Below are 22,841 nucleotides of genomic sequence, written 5' to 3'. Positions count from 1 at the left end.
TTTTTTAAATAAAATTTTTCCCCAGAAATTGTTTCTTTAAATCCACCACTTCTTTACATTCCCTTCCAAAATCAGGGGTTACACAACGCCCTATTGCACTTCCTGGCTGAGGGGCTTTGAGACATAGATCAGTGCTACTGGTCTTGACTATGAAGTGAAGTGTCGTTTTTCTGCCTTACCAAAGTGCAACAGGGTTTCGCCCCCACAGATTGAGCAAGAATAAGGAGCGTCTTGCAGCCTGGCCTGATCTATATCCTTCTTATTTAAATTCTTTATGACTTCCATCTTAATAAATCTTTCTATATGAAAGAGATTTTTTATTTAAAAAAAAAATGAGTGCTAAAAAAAATCATAATTGAACTCCTTTATTATAGTTTAAAAGTGGAGATTCAAGATGTTGTCATAGTCTATTCAGATTAAAATCGGTATCAAAACGTGGGTTAAAACGCGGTATCAGTATTATTTTTTTTCCTGTTTCACGGGTCTGTTTTACAGCATAAAATAATTGTAGATCGTGTGTGTGCAATTTTTATTTATCTTGTAAACTGCTCAGTTTTAGTGCTTCTTACTATGTGAATGTGTCAATAAATATGTCTATGTCTATCCACTCTTAATTACTCAGATATTAAGACTTTAGTTTTGATTTAGTTTTAGTTCGATTTTAGTTTGATTGTTAAAATTAAACGACAAACTGTCGCTTGTTTTACTGTTTGCTTGCCTAGCTTGAATTGCAGTCCTGCTTATTTCCATTTATTTACAAGTTCATTATTTATTTCCCTTTCTTATTTTCCTAAATTTATAATTTCCATTCTTATCTTATTCCATTTTCTTGCTTCGCCTGAATTGCAGTCTTATCTATTTTCATTTACTTATAAATTTATTATTTATTCTTATTTTTTCTTTCTTAATTCCCTAAATTTATATTTTCCATTCTTATTTCTTCAATTTATCTGAAATACAGCATAACTTACTCTGCTTGGTCGTTTTGCTACCTTAATGTAGTGGTGATAATTATCATATTGGACTTCATTAAAATGCGAGTTTTATCGTTTGTGTTTTGTTCGTACTTTTCCCTTTTCTCTGTATGTATTTGTTTGATTTAGTGCTTTTGCAGAGGCGCCATTTGGACCAAATCTTGGGGTGGGCATGAACTCCATCTTGCCCCCCCCCCCGAATCACTTCGTGTTGCGTAATCGTCTAGGAAATGGGCATTTGACAGAACTTGAGAATTTTTTTATGTATCTAACCTACTTTCAAAGTTTACAATGATTAATAGCAAATAGCATAATTACCCCAAGGGTCATCAAGTAATTACGCTTTTTGGTTAATAGGCGTGCAGTAATTTCAAATCAGTTGGACATAATGGATTATGTTGGACATAATGGATTATTGTGGCCGGCAAAGGGCCCTTTGTGGTGGAAGCTTGGGCCCCCTGGAAAATCTGGGCTAGATAGATAGCGTTTTACTGAGAAGGTCCGTAATGTAGATAATTATTTTGACGCTGTTTCAGAAAGTGATTGTTGGAAATTATTATCGATGTTATGGTAATTACGGTGTATACTTCTGTGGTATACCCCATTATTTCTGTCAGTGAAAAAAAGAGGGCGTACCACATCTTGAAAGAACAACAACTTCTAAATATTTTGAGTAGCTAATTAAGTAAGAAAAAAGCGAATTAAACCAATTAATTAAGGAAAAAGTGTATTAAACCAATCAAGGAATTTTGCTTGTTTGCCAGAGGCCAGACTGTAAATCTAATCAATGCCAAAATGTCCATGTCATAGAAGCAAAATGTCATTATCAATATATGGTAATTATTATTCGATGTTATTTTATTTCTATGTCACAAGCGCTGTAACCACAAAATTCTTTCTCTTTTAGATGATTGCCGGTGGGCTGGACTTGGTTGAAGGATTAGCCGTCGATTGGGTATCTGAAAATCTTTATTGGGTTGACTCTAAACTAAATACCATAGAAGTGGCTAAAACAAATGGCACTCATAGGATGGTTATCATTTCAAAGGATATTTCTCAGCCACGTGGACTCTCCGTAGATCCATCACCAGAGTTAGTACACTTAATTCTTATCGTAGGATCAATGCCAGAGAAACGATAAATTAGCCCATCATGCTTTGGCAATTAGAGTACAGTATACTATGGTAGTTAGTATCTAAGGTATGGATACAAAAATAGCAATACTTAGAGGCAAAAGTTAAGTTTAACTTAGATATTCCGTCAGTTCTTTGCCCCACCCCTCATAGTTGATACCTCTCCAACCCTTAAAATAAACTAATCCTCACCATAGAAATATTCTTAGAGGCGTAAGTTAAGTTTGGCTTAGATATTCTTTTAGTTCTTTGCCCCACCCCTCATAGTTGATACTTTCCCACACTCGAAATAATCTAATCCTCACCGTAGAAATATTCTTAGAGAGAAAAGTTAAGTTTGGCTTAGATATTCCGTCAGTTCTTTGCCCCTTCCCTCATAGTTGATACCTCCCCAACCCTTGAAATAAACTAATCCTCACCATAGAAATATTTTTAGAGGCATAAGTTAAGTTTGGCTTAGATATTCTTTCAGTTCTTTGCCCCACCCCTCATATTTGATACCTTCCCCACACTCGAAATAATCTAATCCTCACCGTAGAAATATTCTTAGAGAAATAAGTTAAGTTTGGCTTAGACATTCCGTCAGTTCTTTGCCCCTTCCCAGGCTTAAATTTTTTTTTACAGCTTTGCTATATGCACCGTCGGGGATAATGGGAAGAAAAACAGGTATCATTTGGTAGAACTGGAGCTCCATTAAATATTTTCCGAGTATTATCAAACATGTATCCCAATATTTTGGGATATTTTATATCCCAAGATTTTGATGGTATTGTTACAATTTTAGCCAATTCTTATTGGCTGAAAGAGATCTTGCAACAGTGGCGAGTAGTTATTTTTACAATTTTTTCTTTTTTCTTCTTAAACAGACTATACGCTATCTTTAGTGTGTAATTTGTGTTTGACACCTAGAACTATAGAAAAATAATTGAAACTGAAATGAACAGAAAACATCCACAAATAAAGCTTTAGATCTACAAATGGAAGTTATTTTGTTATTAGTTTTATAATGAAACTAAAATGTTTGATTACTTTTATAATGAAATGCATAGTTTCATAACAATGAAAACTAAAAAAAAAAAATACTCAAAGTTCCTGGAGTCCTTTTTCAATAATTTAATGAATCAACCTCGTCTACTTCGTCAAATATTAAGTAAATTTCATAATTTTTTTTAAATTCTTATTGAATCTTATTAGCTAATAAGCGCTCGTAGTTAACTTAGATAGGGCTCTAAAGGGTTCTAGGAGGCAGGGCTCTTTGTTTGTTCTTTGACCAGTAAAGGATGTAACTGAGTGTAGTGGATTTTCCCCCTAAAGGGGAAAAATTGCGGGGAATATTTGATTAGCTATTGGCAAAAAATAGACGTAAGAACAACTTTTCCCATAGTTGATACTCTCCCCCTACCCACAAAGTAAATTTATTTTCACCTAACCCTTTTAATGTAATAACCCCCCTCCTAGTTTTGATATTATCGTTTTACGGTTGCTTGTTTTTCTAGTGCTCGCTTCATATTTTGGTCAGACTGGGGTGAAAATCCACGCATTGAACGTGCTGACCTGGACGGACAGAATCGTACTACGATTATCAGCACCAAAATATTTTGGCCAAATGGTTTAACCTTGGATATACCTACCAAGCGTGTGTATTTCGCAGATTCAAAGTTGGATTACATTGATTTTTGTAATTATGATGGGACTGGTAGAAGGGTTGTACTTTCTGGTAGTCATTATCTGTTGCATCCTCATTCATTAGCCATTTTTGAAGATACTGTTTACTGGACAGATCGGCAATTGAATCGGTAAGTTATAAGCCATTTTTGGCTTATTTTTTAGCCATTTTTGAAGATACTGTTTACTGGACAGATCGGCAATTGAATCGGTAAGTTATAAGCCATTTTTGGCTTATTTTTTAGCCATTTTTGAAGATACTGTTTACTGGACAGATCGGCAATTGAATCGGTAAGTTATTATGAATGTTTTTTTATTACTGAGACAGGTAGAGGCACATAAAAGGAATGTTAGCTGTTTTTTATGGGGGGAGGGGGTCGTTTCACAACGAACACAGCTTCTAAAAATCGTAGAAAAAAGTAGGGATGTTTTATGGAAAATGTAAGAAATTCAGAGACAATCGTAAAAATTCAAGTGTAGTGAAGAGAGAGGGGGTTACGAGTTCAAAGCCATTTCCCCTGCTCTGGCTAAACGAATACGATAGATGAAACTCTTTCGAAAAACGGAAGTCCGAATCTTTTTTTTTTCAAATGAATTACATTCATTCATTAATCCCTTAAATCTTACTCTTTAAAATAGGAAGAAAAGCTGTCGGAATACTCAAAAATATCTTTTCCATATAAATACACATACATCTAAAACTCGAAGGGGGACTCTGGGCTGTATCAGATGGTTTTTACTGGGTGAAACTGCTGAAAAGTTGAATTTTGTGCCTCATTTTTTCACAGTGGATGCTCCTTTGAGCTCACCTTTATGGTAGCCATCCACCTTCATCTTCAAGCTTGAATTTTTCATTAATTGTTTTCTGTCAAATAAACGAAGCCTTAACTGAAGCCTGATAAAAAAAAAGCCTTACCACAGCCCAAAAAACTGCCCCATGTTAAATTAGAACAGCAAGATTTCTAAAGGGTCGAGTAGCATGTAAGAGGATTCAGTCATCTAAGCTAGTTCTTCCGAAGGGCTCTCATGCCATGACCTCTGAAAAAAAAATCAGTTAGCCCCTCCCCCCTTCACTAAAAAGCATACTTAGTTTTCAAGAGCAATATTTGTGCCTTAATGAAATATTAGCTATTCTAATAACCTATTAACCTAACCGGTTATAATTTACATTATTTAATTAAAAAATACTGAAAATTCCTCCCTCCTCCTCCTACAGGTTAGTTTTCAGTCGCTGCGGAAAGGTGACTGTTATGCTGGGGTAATATTTATTTAAAGCCGCGCCTATGTCTTGTATTTGAGACTTGAGATCATTTCAGTTCCCGCCCAGACTCCGCTCCCACTGGGTAGTTTCTCAGCCCGTTCCTATCTTTTTCTGCATTCGATGCTTGACTTCAAGACACGAAAATAATTCTTCCTTTATATTACGGAAAAATTAATAAGGTATCCAACTAATTTACTTCGGTTTATTTGTGTACGTTCGCTTTGCCCCTCCTTTTTTATGTTTTTGCCCCTCCTTTATGTGTTTTTGTTCCTCCTTTTTTTATGTGTAACCTGATCCTTTTTTTTTAATATGGTTTAACTAGTTCTATATGTTTAAAAGTTTCGCCATGCTGTATATGTATATATATGTATTTACATAATTTTTTTTATCTATTTTTTTTAACTATTACCAGTTATTTAAAACGGCGGTGCATTCTTTTCCGAGTTTTAAGTATATGGTATTTTAAAATTACGGTGCATCCTTTTGCCAGTTTTAAGTATATTATATTTTAAAATTACGGTGCATTCTTTTGCCAGTTTTAAGCATATGGTATTTTACAATTACGGTGCATCCTATTGCCAGTTTTAAGTATATGGTATTTTAAAATTACGGTGCATCCTTTTGCCAGTTTTAAGTATATGGTATTTTAAAATTACGGTGCATGCTTTTGCCAGTTTTAAGCATATGGTATTTTACAATTACGGTGCATCCTATTGCCAGTTTTAAGTATATGGTATTTTAAAATTACGGTGCATCCTTTTGCCAGTTTTAAGTATATGGTATTTTAAAATTACGGTGCATTCTTTTGCCAGTTTTAAGCATATGGTATTTTACAATTACGGTGCATCCTTTTGCCAGTTTTAAGTATGTAATATTTTTAAATGGTAGCGCATCCTTTTGCCAGTTTTAAGTATATGTTTTTTTTTTTAATGGTGGTGCATCCTTTTGCCAGTTTTAAATATATGGTATTTTTTACACCTTTTTTTATTTTATTATCCTGTTTTGTTTGGATCCAAAGCACAAATTCGGGGTAGCGGGGCTTATGGTTGTAATTTTTGTGAAATAAATATTTTATCTTATTAGTGCTACATCAAAAGTTGAGCCCCAAGCCCCCCCCCCCCCAAATTGATTGTACAAAGCATGGGTTTAATAACAGCTATTTTTCAGGGTATTATCAGCTGGAAAGTTTGGAGGCAAAAACCAGACAGTCGTATCTCATTTAGTTACTCAGCCACTGAGTGTGGTGGCAATGCATCCTTTCTTGCAGAAGAAGTGGCCTAACCCGTGTGCTAATTCTCCATGCCAACATCTTTGCTTACAATCTAAGGTTGATTCAAATGGATATACTTGCCACTGTAGGCCTGGATACAGGGCTACTGATAAGACTCAATGCAGTGAAGGTATTTCTTCTGTTTCTTCTTTAAAGTGAATTTTACTTTGAATTTACAGTTCAAATATCGTTGTTGGTTTTTAAATTCCAATTTTTTCACGGAGACTCAATTTTTTTTTGATAGTTTCTTTTTTACTTACCGTGCAGATTAAAACCGTTTTCATAAAACAAATATAAATAATAATAATATTAATATTTGTAGAGAACAATTATGAGACAATTATAATATACTAGGAGATAACAAAATTACTATAAACAACAACAATAAGGAGAGTGAGTGACACCGAACCGTTATATTGTAAATGTTTTCTTTTTTTAGAGGAGACTCCATTTTTATATGGTTTCTTTTTTACTTACCGTGGAGAGTAAATTTGTTTTTCTACAAAATTTATGTACATAAGCAATAATATCAACAAAAAATAGCAACAATTAGGAGGACCAGTGACACTGAACTGTTATACTATGAAGTTTTCTTTTTTAGAGGAAGCTCTAACGAGGATACTGCTTTAGAAAGGGGCGCAACTTATGTAGTTTTTATATTATCTACATATAATGTGTAATCATCTACTAGAAAAGTATATTTTCGTGTGGAATTTTATGGTGGGGGGGTGTTAACGGCTAGAAATCTTCTGTGGTGAGGAAAGCTTCCAGGATAATTCTTCGATGGAGGATTTACACTTGAGTAAGAGGGGATTTCCTGGCATGATACGGCTAGAAATTAAATTTCAAGTTTTGGAAATAACAACTATACTGTAAACAACAATTAGGAGATAATAATTAGGAGAGTGAATCATTCACTCTCCTAATTCACTCTCTTAATCATTCACTCTCCTAACAGTTCAACACAGAGTGTTGAACTGTTATCGGGGCCGTAGCTGTGATTTTTTCGTGAGGGAAAGCTACTAAAAGACGCGGTAAAAATTAGTATATGTGTATTTTCTTACGGTTTTACGAGTCGGACGAAAGTATAGAGAAGGGTCAAACCCCCTAAACCCCCCATGGATACGCCCATGACTATTATGCTATTTTTTTTTTTTTTAGAGGAGACACCATTTTTGATGGTAATGAAAGGCACCCAGATCGTCGACCTAAGTCTAATACCTTCCAGTGAAGCAGGGGCTATGGGCCGCATCGCGCCAGTTGTTGACGTTGGAGGGGGAAAAGATATTGAGTTTGACAGGAAAGGGGAACTCATCTACTGGATCGAAACACAGGAGAAAGACGAAGAAAACGTGAGTTATTTAATTTATTTCACGTAACTATACATACAGTTTTACAATGTATTACTGATTTTTTGTCACTCATTATATTATTATTTACTTGTTATATAGATCTTACTTATTAATTTTAGACTTAGTTGTGTTGAGTTATAATTATTTTTATAATTAGTTACTTATTACTTTAGATCTGTTTTAGAATTTATTTATTTTTTACTTATTGTTGTGTGTTTTTTTTATCATTTACTTGTTATTATTGCATTATTTATTACTTATTATCATTTTCTTGTTGGATTACTTATTACTTGTTACATTCATTTATTTCATTTATTGCTCTTCATCTTTTTGCATGGCTTTATGTATCCATGAAATCTCTAGTAGAGTACTTGTTTTTATTCAGTTTTGAAAAAATGATATTAAATGGTTAAAAAAAGAAAATTTGTTTTTGCCGATTAACGCTGAAAAGGATTCTAAATATAAGCTGGCAATAAAGAGTTGGCAGTACTGAAATTCACGGCTGAAGGAGCTAGCCTGTTTTTACTTTATTATTATTTTCTTATTTATTATTTACTATTTTACTTATTATTACTTTTCTTATTATTAGTTCACTTATTGTTTATATGTGTGTTCTAAGGAAGAAGGGGTGGCATATTCTGGGCATATCCTTCGTATGCAACAAAGTCGTCTTCTTCGGGTAGTTTGTGATTGAACATATTAACGGCTGAAGAAGACAAGGTCGTCCAAAAAAGACTGTACGGAGAGCTTATGCGTGAGATCTAATGACGGTTGAGACATGTATGATTGAGAACTATGAGTATGAGCGTATGAGTGAGATATAAGGGCGGCCCCAGTAACATAACGGGAAGTAGTCACCGCTGTGGCCCAGTTTTGGAATGAGGGATAAGGCTTTGTGTAAGCCCTATGCGCCATCAGTGGTTCTGGAGGATTCTAAGCTACGACTAAGCCCATTAGCCCTTAAAGCCTTTAGCCCCTTGAAAAGTCTTCGGTTTGTTCAGAGTTTAACAATTTAGCATTCCAGATATATGCGTCTATTTTTGGCTGGACCTATGGAGACGTATGCTCGAGAAACTACGCCAAGACAATGATAAAATAATATTACATTTAATAATAAAATGCAAAAGTATAAATAATTACAAACAAAATAATAATATAAAATAATATACTAAGGAAACACCTAGTCTACACTACTATGTATTCTACGAAACTCTACGATGTGTCATTGCCAATTTCTACTGGAAGACAAACTCAAAAGAGACCCAGGTCAAACCGCATTCATAAGCGTATGGATCAGCCTACCATGGCCTAATTTGAAAACTCCACCGGGATGTTATAAAACCGGCGAAAGTTTCTCTGAAGACTTCTTTGTAGTCGGATCAGAGTCAGTCGGTTTACAGATGCTCACAAGAGACCATACGTTCTCTGTATACATAGAGTAAATAGAAGGAAGCACATCATAACACTGATTCCCTCCAAACACAAGATTTTAACTCCCCTCCCCCCCAAAAATATGATGGTTCCAATTCGGTCCCTGAGCCGTGAGACAAAAAAGAGCTTACTTTACATGGATCCTAAGCCTAGCAATCATAAGGATCTGGATTATATCAAGAGCTTGCTTTGTTTATTTAGCGGTGCTTTTATTGTTTTTTGTGTGTTTAGTGTCGATGTTTCTAATGTTTTCTTTCTTTCCTTTCTCTCTCTCTTTATGTTTCTTTATTCTCTTATAGCGACGAGAAAGATGATATGGTTTTTCATTTTTTTTTTTTTTTTAATTAGTCTGCATTCTATCTGACTCTCATAAACTCGTTAATTTTGGCGGGAATACTTTATTTTATTGTTTTGACTGCAATTAGGTTTTAAACTAATTAAAAATTTTTGAAGCCTGTAGCTCTTGGACATTCTTACCTTAATTATAATTGTTCGAAGGTAAGAAACGCTGATGTAATTTATTAATTCTGCACTTATACTATGAAAAAAAGAGAAAATTATGGGATTGTATAACTCAATATTTCTATTTCAATTCAAATTTTGAAAAATTCAAGTTTTTAAAGTTTTTCCCAGACAGGGAAAAGATTTAAAGAATATTAAAAATATGAATTCATCAGATCGATAGACTCTACAAATATTAAGCCGTTGAGTCATCGAGAAATATGATTATCAGAAAAATAAGGAATGCTCGTTAGGCTTTACGCTTCGGGTACCTATCATACAACGTCAGACGATTGTTTTTCGGATTAGTGATTGGTTAGAAGTTACAGACAGTTACCAATTATAAAAGTAAAAAAAATAGTCTTTTTTAATTACTCCCAAAAAACACTCCTCTCCAAATTCTTTTGAATTACGTCCTTTTCAAAGAAATTCTTTGGCATTGTCCAGTTTCTTATTGTTGCTCAACTTCTAAATAATCTCAAGCTCAAAATAAATTTGATTTTTCAGGGAACCCTTTACAAAATGCCAATTGGTGGAGCCAATAAAACTTCATTCTTTGGCGATGTTGACACTGGGCTTGTTGGAGCACCTTATGCCCTCGCATTCGACTGGGTAGGAAGAAACTTGATCATAGCCAACAAAAAAGCTTCGAATATAGAGGCCATAAAAGTTGATGGGAAGTTCAAATTCAGAAGCATTTTACTTTCGAATGATGGTAGTGAGACGGGCGTAAGCAAGCCCAAAGCACTGGCCGTTGATTCATTGGAAGGGTAAGTGGTATTGGCCACTATGCATTGCCGGCCTTTTTAATTTTTCGTTTTTGTCTCTTGGCAAAAACACTTTTGTCTCTTTCGTTTTTGCCTTCTCTGCAGTGAATGGATATTGAAGCCAATTTAAAAGTTGAGAAAAGATCAAGTTTAGAAGTGTTTTAAATCTGAATGATGGCAAGGCATTCTAATACTTGGATTACATGTATATTTGGTGCTCTGATTACACGTATATTTGTACGAGTTGAACGGGGGATTTCGGGGGTGGGGGTCCAAGCCAGTTAATCCTCTCAGGCCCATGGTATGGCTACGGGTGTGGGTACAGATTAACTAGATGCTCGACTAATGTCTCATCATCAAGAATAAAAAACAATTAAGTGCTATTAAAACTATTTGCAATCAAAAATTTCAGTTGTACGTTAATCTTTTTGACAGTTTGTTTTTATGGTTAATAAATTTATTGAATCATTTAGGCGATTCTTTTGGATTGACGAAGGTGGTTCTGGAGTACCCAGGAAAATTGGTCGAGCTCAACTTGATGGTTCAAATCCAATGGTTTTGGTCAAGGATATCTTTAATCCACTCACACTAACATTGGACTTCGTAAATAAACGTTTATATTGGAGCTCTGTTGATGAACCAATGGTAAGTGTACATATAGTTCAGTAGATTTAGAAAGGAGAAACATATTTAGGGAGGAGACTAGAGAAAGGAGATCCTTACTTTACTCTATGTGTGAAGATATAGACGAGAGTGTTGGCAATATAATTTTTTAGTGTGAGGAATTGAATGAGCTGTGAAATGAAGTGCAAGGAGAGTGGAGGATTGGTGTGCTTAAATTCAATTTGATATGCTGCAGGAGGTTGGAAATCTCGCATAAAACCCAGACACGGCATTTGTAATACATCTCGTTAAAAAGTTAAAATTGATCCTCTCAATTCCAAATCAACTACGTATTTGCTACCAAAGCAAAACTCCCTATAATTTTTTCTTTTTTTCCCTTTTTCTTTTTTCTTTGTTTTCCTTTTTTTCATTACTATTTGTTACTTACTCACTTACCTTTTTTTACTCATCCCTATTGAAAATCTTTCTTTAACTGCCTATACACTGCCTTGCAGTAAAGCAAAACTCCAGTTCTAGTAAAAGGTAATAGGTAAATATTTTCTAATAGCTATAATGCTCTATGGGTGATTTGATAAGTTTTGATGAGTGTTTTGTAATTATTGAAAGATTAGGACTGTTTCTTAGGCTAGCAATGGAACATACAAATAGATTTTTTTAATTTAATTTAATTAACCATAATTTAATTTTTATTTTGTATTGGCATGAGCCTAGGGCTTTTAGATCAATAAAAACTACTACTATTACTAATAACTCACTGCAGCACCAAGCCGCCTTAGGCCAACACATCTACACACGCTCCTCCTCCAACCTAATCTATTCAAGGCTTCCCTCTTTACACCCTCCCAGGAAGTTCCTGTTTCCTTTAAATCTTTATTTATGGCATCCTCCCAACCCAGACGAGGACAACCTGCTTTCCGTGTAGCCCCAGACGGTTGGCCAAAAAGGGCAATCTTCGGCAATCTGTCATCCGCAGAACGTGGCCAATCTTCAACAATCTGTCATCCGTCATCTGTAAAACATGCCCAAGCCATCTCAACCTTTTTCTGATTATAGCTATAGAAAGCGGATTGAACCTTACTTTTTGAGCAGCCTACTGTTTGAAATACGGCCAGTCAGCTGGGTATCCAGAGCACTCCTTAGGCACTGTCTCTGGAAAACATCTAGCAAATCTTCATTTGCTTTTTGGAGCGCCCATGCTTCAGAGCTATATTTGACCACTGTCATCACTGTAGCTTCCAAAATCCTAATCTTGGTTTGCAGACTTATCTCTCTATTCTTCCTAACTTCCTAACTGTGAAGAAAAAAACACCTTGAGGCTTGGCTTTTCTATTTTTAACATCTTCATTGCTTCCACCGTCTTTGCTAATAATACTACCTAGGTAAGTGAAGCTGTCCACCCGATCAATCTTCTCGTTACCCAACGTCACCTTTTCATCTTCATTTATTTTTAGCCTTAATGACTGAGTCTTCTTAAAATTATTTTAAACCTATTCTAGCTCCTTGAGCTTGCAAAACCTCTAAAAGTTCACTCATTTTGCTCACACTTTCATCTATGATCCTTAGATCATGTGCATAATCTAAGTCCAGAAGAGTTTATCCTCTCCATTTAATTCGATGGTCTCCCATTGCCATTCCTGTGCTCCTTAAAACAAAGTTCGTCAGAGAAACTAAAGAGCAACATTGAAACTTAAAACGAACAGAAATTATTACGTATATCAGAGGGTTTGCCCCCTCGTCAATGCCTCACTCTTTACGCTAAAGTACAAATTTTGTTCCAGTTCTCTAAGAATGACCCCCTGAATCACAAAGGCCGTTTAACTAGAATAAATAGCTCTTTTGAAAGTACTTAAAACTGTTTAGCGTTAAGAGTGAGGTACTGACGGAGAGACAAGCCCCCTCATATACATAATAACTTCTGTTCGTTTTAAGTTTTTTGTTGCTCCTTAGTTTCAGTTGAAAAGAACTTTTTTATTTAATTTTTGATCATTTTTTAAATAATGCTGGTAAACCCAGCGCCCCCTTCATGGAAAATTCCCTTCCCCCATGAAAAATTCTTTCATGGAAAGATCATCCTATCTAATCCCCTCCCCTGACCCCTTTTATCAGAAAAAATCCCCCCTGAAATTGTCTGTATACTTCCCAATGACCAATAATATATGTAAACAATGGGCAAAGTTCATTACTTGCAGCCCTTCCCATGGGGCCTCTGGGAGATCAAGTTATTCTTGAAGACATAGTTATTAAATATATAGTTTAAATTATATAATTTAAATAAATAATTTAAATGTTTGTGAGAAATAATAACAACTTTTTAGCATTTTGAAATGCCATCTATGTTACGTTTTAACACGTTTTTTACCGTTACTACCAATTTAAAAAAAAAGAAAAAAAACAAACAAGATATTGTCAAATAACGATACTATCAAATATGATATTATCGGTATGAAATGAAAAAGAGGAAATTAAACTCTAAAAATCATGATTTTTTTATTTAGTGCCAATTTTGAAAAAAAGTAAGAATATAAACCGAAAAAAATGCAATTATTGTCAAATAGTGATGTTTTCAAGTACGGTCTTGTCAACATGAAATAAAAAAGAGGAAACTAAATTCTAAATCAGCGTTTTCTTACCATTAATGCCAATATTGAGAACAAAAACGAAAATAAACAAAAAGAAAACACAATTATTGTCAAATAACGGCGTTTTCAAATGCAACATTGTCTTGAATTTTAAGATTTATTTTTACGTATTTTACAAATAGTCATATTTTCTTTTGACAAATTTTATCCTGGTCCGTTTTTAGATTGAAACATGTGATACTGAAGGCCAAAATCGTAGAGTAATTCTTTCGGAAAAAAATGGAATTGCTAAACCACAAGCACTGTCTGTGTTTGAATCGCGGATGTATTACTTAGACCCAGTTTATGAAGAAATCGCCAGAGTTGATTTACCTTCTGGTGACAAAAAAGTTGTTTTGATGGACAACACTCCCGATTTGAAGACGATGAAACTATTCCAAAAACGATCAGGTATGTAGACTAAGGTCGTAATTCATCAGGTCATACTAAGACCGTACAAAAACAATCCGATAGGGAAAAAACTAAGACCACACTTTGTCTCCAAAGAATTAGAGTTGTTATGTCACAGTAAAGTAATTTTAAGGAATTTCACATAAGGCCATACAAAGGCCGTACAAAACAATCATGTAGGCAAAAAGCTAAGGCCATATTTCATCTTCAAAAATTTAAGTTGTCATAGTGCAGTAAAGTGATTTCAGAGGATTTCACATAAGGCAATACTAAGGCCGTACAAAACAATCCTTTAGGCAAAAGATTGCCGTGTAAGGGTGGTGCTGAAATAATAAGTTATGAATGATTTTGTTATGAAACATACAATGGAAACGCAAAGTCAAATTCAAATATAACAATAAATTTCCAATGAAATCCACCTGATCTATACTGTAATCGATATTTCGCTGGGTAATTAAGTTTGATGGCACTCTCCGCCCGATCCAGGGGCAGATACTTTAATTACTTCAAAAATATTTCATTGTTATCCTTTAAACGTTTCTTAAGTTTTTTAATAGTTATACTTTTCTTTTGCCTTTTTTCCTCTTTTTGCATAGTTTGAACATTGTTTTCCAAACGAGTGAGATGTCACTTATCTTTTATCTTTAAAAATTTTCGATAAAATTAAATTTTTATCCTTTCTTTCATGCTTTTTAACGTTTATACTGTTTTTGTTTAGCATTATGCTTTTACCCGTTTTATACATACTTAAATTATTTTTAACATATACGACAAAATTTTGATTTCATCTTCGATTCTCTTATTTGTAATTCAGATACTATTAATAATAATAAATAATAATTTATTTATCACACACTTTACAAAACAGAGGTTAAGTGGAGTAAATACAAAGGAAAAACAGCAAAAGAAAAACAAGAAACAAAGTTAATCACATACGGAAAAAAGATGGATAAGGTGATGAAAACACCCTAGCCTATAAGGCGCTTCAATAGTTAGCTTGGCACATAATAATTAAGTTGCTTCCCCATCGTTTATAAATTTTAACATTTTGCATTTTTATCCACAGCTCCTGACAGCCACCCCTGTGTCCTTAATAATGGTGGCTGTGAACACATTTGTCTACCAACATCCCTTGGAGGGCGTGTGTGCCGCTGCTCGTTCGGATATAGAAAAGAAAGTGAAACCAGATGTCTTTCGTATAAATCGTTTGCCATTGTATCACAACTTGGTATTTCTAGAGGTTTTGCCCTGGAAGACTCCGCTGAAGCCATGGTCCCTATATCTGGACCAGGTATGCGCTCTTCTTGTTGTTTTTTAAACCTTTTCGCCTTTTCTTCTCCTTTTTACTTTTTTTTAAGCTTTTTCCTTTAATGTTTTTGCTTCTCCTTCTGTTAACTGTTCTGCCTCTTTCTCTTCCTTTAAATTTTTCGCCTGTTCTTATGCTTTTAATTTTATTGGCCTCTTCTTCTTCTTTCAACATTTTTGCCTCTTCATCTTCCTTTAAGTTTTTTGCCTTTGATTCTTCTTTTAACTCTTTTGCCTCTTCTTCTTTTTTAATTTTTTTTAAGTTTTTTCCTTTGTTTTTTTTTGCCTCTCCTTCTTTTAACCTTTTTGCCTCTTTTTCTTCCTTTAACTTTTTCGCCTCTTCTTATACTTTTAACTTATTCGCCTCTTCTTCTTTCAACAGTTTTGCCTCTTCATCTTCCTTTAACTTTTTTGCCTCTGATTCTTCTTTTAACTTTTCTGTCTCTTATTCTTCTTTAGTTTTTTTTAAGTTTTTCCTTCATTTTTTGTCTCTCCTTCTTATAACTTTCTTGCCTCTTTTTCTTCCTTTAAATTTTTGCTTCTTCTTCTTTTAACTTTTTGTCCCTTCATATTCTTTTTTTTACTTCTTCCTCTTCTTCTTTTAAGTTTTTTCGGATATTTTTATATTTTCAATGATTCATAAAGTACCGAATGAATCAAAATAGAAGCATTTTGTTTGTCCTCGGCCTATCGTGCTATTTATAAATGAAAACCAAGATTTTCTAAGATTTATCCTTTGGTTGTTTCAGAGCTATGAAGTTTTTAGGGCCGAACCACATTTTCGTCATTGTTGTAACGATGTACCGTGAATATAACAAGCAATAAAGTTCATTTTAAATAACGTTTCTTTTAGATATGACACGCACTACTACCAACAGAGTGTCTGGATTTAATCTTTTGGCTCCAAAAGGGGCTAAATTCTTAACATCAGAACAACTACCAAAATAGGTTATCTGGTATCACTGAAATAATGCCTACTTTCTTAGTTATACCAATAGGGCATATTTAAGCCCCTCAAAACTTCTGAAAAGAAATTTAAGATAAGGTATCTTAATGGGACAAATGGTTTTACGTTATGTTCGGCGTAAGACTGGACACTATGGGTTTGAACACGGGAAAAAAGTTGCAAATAATCTAAACTATTTTTCATGTTTTTTTCTTTTAGGTCACAACATTCTTCATTTGGATTACCATTATGGAGAAAATTGGATATATTGGATTGATTTTAACAAAGACCCAAAAATGAATGGAATATTCAGAGTCAGACCAAATGGATCAGACATCACACACGTAATATCTACCGGAATCGGAAGCAACGGAATACGAGGCTTAACTATCGACTGGCTTGCCGGAAATATGTACTTCACCAACGTATTTCCACACGAGACTTATATAGAAGTCTGTAGTCTTGATGGCAAAAACAGGGTTGACATCGTCCGAACTACTAAAGACTCTCCGCGTGAACTAGCTGTCAACCCCATGAAACGCTACTTGTATTGGATTGACAATGGCCAATTTCCAACTATTGGGAAGGCTCTCTTAGATGGCTCCCAGTGGACTCCTGTTGTCACTTCTGGCCTAAGCAGTCCCAAGGATATAACCATTGATTTCCTTACTCATGATGTTTACTGGAGCGACTCACGGCAAGATACAATCCAAAAAATATCATTTAATGGGGGCAATAGGCAAGTAATCCGGGGTAACCTACCAAACCCAATGGGTTTAGCCGTCCATAAACAACATGTCTACTGGGTGGACCGAAACTTGGGCACACTCTTCCGCACTAATAAAACTCCTGGGAATGCCACATTACCAGAGAGAATCAAGAGTGGCATGGACAACCTACGAGATGTGGCAGTTTTTGATATTGAAAGCCAGCCTTCTGCAGACACCCCATGCTCTCGTCAAGGTTCAAGTGGTTGTGAACAGCTCTGCTTTGCTTATCCTGGTGATGCTAAGAACGTGTCAGCGGACGGTTTTATTTGTAAGTGTGCTAGCGGTGTTCTCAATGAAGATAGAAAAACTTGTGGAACACCTAAAGAGTATATTGCGTTTGTCACCAGAACTGAAATTAAGACAGCTTCGTTGGATCCAAAAACCCTGATTGCACCTAAACGGCCGCTAGTAAGTTTTTTTTATTCTTATTATTTTCTGCTATTATTATAACTTTATTGTATATTAATAATTGATATTATTGCTCTTTTTTGATATTACTAGTTTCTGTAATGTCACTTTTGACATTACTTTTATTTGATTTTTCTCTCACTTTTATTTGACATGTATTTAATTATAGTATTTATTTTTTGCTTAAAAATACCTCAGAAATAAAAACATAAAACAAAATTTTGGCTAGTAACATTAAGCATCAGTATATTTAATTTTGTTTATTAAAAAACGATTTTCTGATTGGTAGCACTTATAGCTATTAAAATGTCTAATTATTAAAATGGAACGCAGTCGTCTTTTCTATAAACATGAGAAGAACGGAATTTACTTTTCGCCTATGTTCCTCGTATGCTATTAAAAAACATAAAAATTTCTTCAAGAGGAAGGCGGGAGATATTAAAATACAAAAATGTTATATAAAATGTAGATATATATGGAGATATATTGAAGTATTATATGGAGACATAAAATTGTCATATTTTCAAAATTCTATGAAAGTATCCTTTTTTGTTTATTTTTATTTTGTTTTTTAATTCGTTTATTTATAAAAATAAAAATACTTGTGTAAATTTTATTAAAATTTTGCTCCAAAACTATAATAAGCAACCTCTTAAATTTAAAAAAAAACGAAGAAATTCTTCAGGACTAGGGGAAAGCATTGAAAAATTTCCTAAGAAGTCTTATGTTTTCAAAATTTTCTAAAAATTTACAAATTTTGGGTTTGTAGCGGAGAAGGAATATGCCAAAAAAAAATTCAACTAGGGATAAAATCCTTTTAATATACAGTGATAAATTTCACAAAAATACTAGATATTTCGGTCATATATGTAGTGACCGTCATCAGTATTAATACTAAACTAAAACAATGAAAAGCAATAATTTATATACAAAATAAAATAAACTACATATTCTTTAATCATCTGATTCTTTCCAAAGCAAAAACGGAAGCGAGTCTGTTTGGCCTTATTGGATCCGGTTCATTAGCATTGAATGAACTAACACTTGGAGTCCAATCGCATTGGGTTAATTGGACTTTCCTCCATCTGATTTTAATAAATTATGTTAAGTAGAATTCAAACCAAATCCACCCGTGTCCCTATTTAAAGCTATATTCTTGTTTAAAATTTTCTTAATTTCAAGAATTTCACGAAAATTCTGCTTTAGACCCCGGTCCCTAGAAATCAAAGAGACTTTATCAAACAAAATAAAATGGTTTGGAAAATTAGAATTGTGTTCCGAAAGGGCTGAAGTAAAATCTACAGGTTTAGAATTTTGCTTTAAAGCCGATAATATAGAATCGTGATGCTGTAGTAATCTTATTTCCAAATTCTGGTTATTACGTCCCACATACAAGCCTCCGCGAAATACATGGGATCTGATAAACCCCACTTTGTTACCCCAATGAAGTTAGATCCTTCCCAGAATTTAGATACTACCAAAGTATTACTACTCTTTAAAGCTACCTTTAGGCCATTACTTTGTAAAACTCTTTTAAGTATATCTTTTAACCTGGGTACATATGATAAGGAGCAAAAAACATCCTTCTGTCTCCGCGAACTTTTGGACCCATGTTCCTCCAAAATCTCCAATAGTTTCCAATAATTTCTCCAATAGTTTCTCATATTTTTCATATGAATCTCCGTAACCTTTTAGTAAAATTACATTTTTAATAGAATTATAAAAGTAAAAAATAAGCCAATCATTACCTTAAATCGCAATAGCCAGTGAGATAAGGTGATGACCTCCTGTAGATTTATCGTTGGTTGTGGGGTGACGAGTTCAGTTTACGTTTGAGTCCCAATTGAACTTCCACCCAATCTTTGTCGATCCCAGGTTTGAATGACAGGGCTGATTGCGCTAAAAATTTGTTAGCCTTGTGATGTGTTACAGAAGACTTACCATTCGTTATTATGTTTGTTCAACAGCAGTACATAACAAAATAGCTTTAGAATATAGTAAAATGTTTAAAATATAGTAAATTTATTAGAATACTATATACAAATTATATAAAAATAATGAAATGTTAGCTCCTTGATTTTATTATGAGTATTTTAACAATTATTTCATTATTTTAAATAATATTATTGATAATTATTTTAAATTACATAATTATTTTAAGAATGGATTTTACTTTAGCTTGTCTCTCATTTTAGGGTTAAAATAGAAGCAATGAACCTTGATTAGTAATAAGTAGAGTTCTGGAACGGATCATCAGTAACTGAAAAGAATCCTGTTCATGTTTTTGGTACGCAGAGTACTGTGTAGGTTGATTTCGTGGACCTGTTTAAATTTACGATATCAATTAATTTTTGGCAAATAACCTATTTTTCCATACTTAAATTCTGACAAAATCTAATTCAAGTAGTTCACGTAGGAAAAAGAAAACTAGTGCTGTTAATATCTTGGCTACAAAAAGCTCTATGAAAAGTGTGTCTATGACCCTTTTATTTACGTATAATATTAATGAACTTTCAAAATTTCCAGACAACTTCCACAAATCTAGTTGGCCTTATAGTACGTAGATGGCGTTTAAAAATATATAGCCTGGGTAAAACGACGTCTATTAATATTCAGGCTAGACAAATCAATGTGTAAAAAGTTTTCGTAAGCTCGTGTTTGCGTGTATTATTGAGGAGTTTTCAATTTTTCCATAATTGAATTCTTGATAGGGATATTATTGATAGGGATTATTGAGGTATTATTGAGGAGTTTTCAATTTTTTAGGCAAATTTCACAGATACGATTGGCCTTGAATTTTATTAGCCAAATGACCTTCATGTTTCTTCAGACAGTTCAGCCAAATGTGTATTATTGAGGAGTTTTCAATAATTCCGAGTAGCTTTGGGCTAATCGAAATTTTTCAAAATAGAAAATTCGTATTTTCACTGTTTGAATTTTAGAAAAGAGTAAATCTGAAATTTCAAATTTCCCTAAAAGAAATTTTTGAAAAGTAGTATATTCTCATTTGAGAATTATAGAAAATTGTGAACAATATCTTAGCAATTAAGTGGCTTTTTTGGGGACCTCTATTTTTCCTTTTGCATAAGTTGCTTATTTAGTCCCATTTCATGGACTATGGTTAAATCAATATCCTTCGTGATTTTATGGATAGTGATCTAACTACATTGGTAAATAGGTATTATTGAGGTATTATTGAGGAGTTTTCAATTTTTTAGGCAAATTTCACAGATACGATTGGCCTTGAATTTTATTAGCCAAATGACCTTCATGTTTCTTCAGACAGTTCAGCCAAATTGATGGTTATTAATTTACGATGAAATGCAATATAAAATAATGTAACAACATGAAACGTAAATCAATGTAATTTAATAATATGAAATGGTAAAATGATGTAAAAAAATAGTAACAAATAATAAAAATGAATAATAAAAGTAATAATATTAAAATAAATAATATAGATATAGAATAACATAATAATATAAAGGAAAATGTGTAAAGCAAAATGATGTATTATAGATAAGTACGTAGGTGGTGACTAATAAATATTATGCTAAGTATTTTGGCGAACCTGTGTTTAAATGTAGTATTAATGAGGTTTGAATTTTCCAGACAAATTTCACAAATCTAGTTGGCCTCGATTTTGATTACGTAGATGACCTGATGTTTTTCACCCAAATCCGGCCAGAAGCTCGTATTGCTTCTGTGAGTACGAAGGACTTCAGTAGTACCAGTGTAAAAACCATCCTACGTGGGTTAATTAGTCCAGAAGGAATTGCCTACGATTGGACCCATAAGAAAATATACTGGACAGACTCAGTGAATAACAGTATCTATGCAATGGATACTGATGGAACAAACGTAATTAATATCGCCAGGGTCGTTCGACCAAGAGCAATTGTTGTACATCCATGCATGGGGTGAGTGAATTTGTTATATAATAAATGTATGTATTATACAAATGTGCTCTTACAAATATTTTAAGCACTCAAACTTAAGATAAAGCCCTCAAGTAACTGTAAGGCTTATGTTTCCTATGCTACGAGATTTATTATGTTCAGGTCTATTTTAAACTTAAGGCTTATGTTCCTCTAAGTCCTTGAACTTAAGATAAAGCCCCCCGAGTAGCTTTGGGGTTTATGTACCCTGTACTATAGGATTTATTTTCCATATGCCAAAAGGTTTATTATGTTCACTTCTATGTTAAACTTAAGACTTACGTTCCTTCAAGTATTCAAACTTCAGATAAAGATCCTGGAATAGCCTTAAAATACCAAACCTAAAATAGGATTGTTGGAATTGGTTAAGAGGGAGGTCACAGAATCTTATAAATTTAAAAAAATGAAATTTGGGAATTTAATTTTTAATATAAAAAAACCTTCATATGCAGCTCTACAGTTTTGGGTTAATTTTTAACCCAGTTTAATGAAAAAGAATTTAATTTATAATGAATAAGACCTCCATATGCAGCTCTGCAGCTATGGGTTAATTTTTAACCCAATTTAATGGCAGAGAACTGAATTTTCAATGAATAAGACCTCCATATGCAGCCCTGTAGTTTTTGGTTAATTTTTTATCAAATTTGATGAAAAAAAATTTATTTTTTGATGAAAAAGATCTCCATGTGCAGCTTTGCAGTTTGGTTAATTTTAAGCCAATTTAATGAAAAATAATTTAGTCTTTAATGAATAAGACCTCCATATGCAGCTCTGCAGCTATGGGTTAATTTTTAACCCAGTTTAATGAAAAAGAATTTAATTTATAATGAATAAGACCTCCATATGCAGCTCTGCAGCTATGGGTTAATTTTTAACCCAGTTTAATGAAAAAGAATTTAATTTATAATGAATAAGACCTCCATATGCAGCTCTGCAGCTATGGGTTAATTTTTAACCCAATTTAATGGCAGAGAACTGAATTTTCAATGAATAAGACCTCCATATGCAGCCCTGTAGTTTTTGGTTAATTTTTTATCAAATTTGATGAAAAAGAATTTATTTTTTGATGAAAAAGATCTCAATGTGCAGCTTTGCAGTTTGGTTAATTTTAAGCCAATTTAATGAAAAATAATTTAGTCTTTAATGAATAATACCTCCATACGCACCTCTGCAGTTTTGGGTAGTAGCAAACCCATACTCAAAAAAAGAAGCGTGTATGAAAGATCAGCCTAAGCAGCGAAAAATATAAAGTATCAAACAGCTTAAATATTTTTACTTTTCCTTTGAAGGTGCATGTGTCTTTGGAAATCAAAAGCCGTTAATTTCTAAAGTTTGTGCGCGAAAAGCGTTGAAAGATTTAACAAATTTATTTTGTCTATTTATTTAAACAGGTCAATATGACGACACTGACGAAAATGTGTTACTTCCTCAAAAACTACATAATTTGAAACAATCCGAGGAAAAATC

General features: G+C 33.6%; 1 protein-coding gene across 2 annotated transcripts in view; it reads left to right on the top strand.

The window, feature by feature from the left end:
• LOC136033192 (low-density lipoprotein receptor-related protein 2-like) overlaps positions 1-22,841 on the top strand; it is a 159,821-nt gene that overhangs the window by 86,495 nt on the left and 50,485 nt on the right. For both annotated transcript variants that reach the window (XM_065713900.1, XM_065713899.1), the window contains 10 exons: positions 1,882-2,066; positions 3,604-3,903; positions 6,201-6,433; positions 7,465-7,655; positions 10,095-10,357; positions 10,828-10,999; positions 13,782-14,007; positions 15,074-15,298; positions 16,478-17,436; positions 21,049-21,356. In XM_065713900.1, coding sequence (XP_065569972.1) covers positions 1,882-2,066; positions 3,604-3,903; positions 6,201-6,433; positions 7,465-7,655; positions 10,095-10,357; positions 10,828-10,999; positions 13,782-14,007; positions 15,074-15,298; positions 16,478-17,436; positions 21,049-21,356 — 3,062 coding nt within the window. The remainder of the gene's footprint in view (positions 1-1,881; positions 2,067-3,603; positions 3,904-6,200; positions 6,434-7,464; positions 7,656-10,094; positions 10,358-10,827; positions 11,000-13,781; positions 14,008-15,073; positions 15,299-16,477; positions 17,437-21,048; positions 21,357-22,841) is intronic.

The sequence above is a fragment of the Artemia franciscana genome, chromosome 11 (genome assembly GCF_032884065.1).
Source record: "Artemia franciscana chromosome 11, ASM3288406v1, whole genome shotgun sequence".
Taxonomy (NCBI): domain Eukaryota; kingdom Metazoa; phylum Arthropoda; class Branchiopoda; order Anostraca; family Artemiidae; genus Artemia; species Artemia franciscana.
Note: the sequence above shows the minus strand (reverse complement) of the source record. Positions and strands in the feature narration are given on the sequence as shown.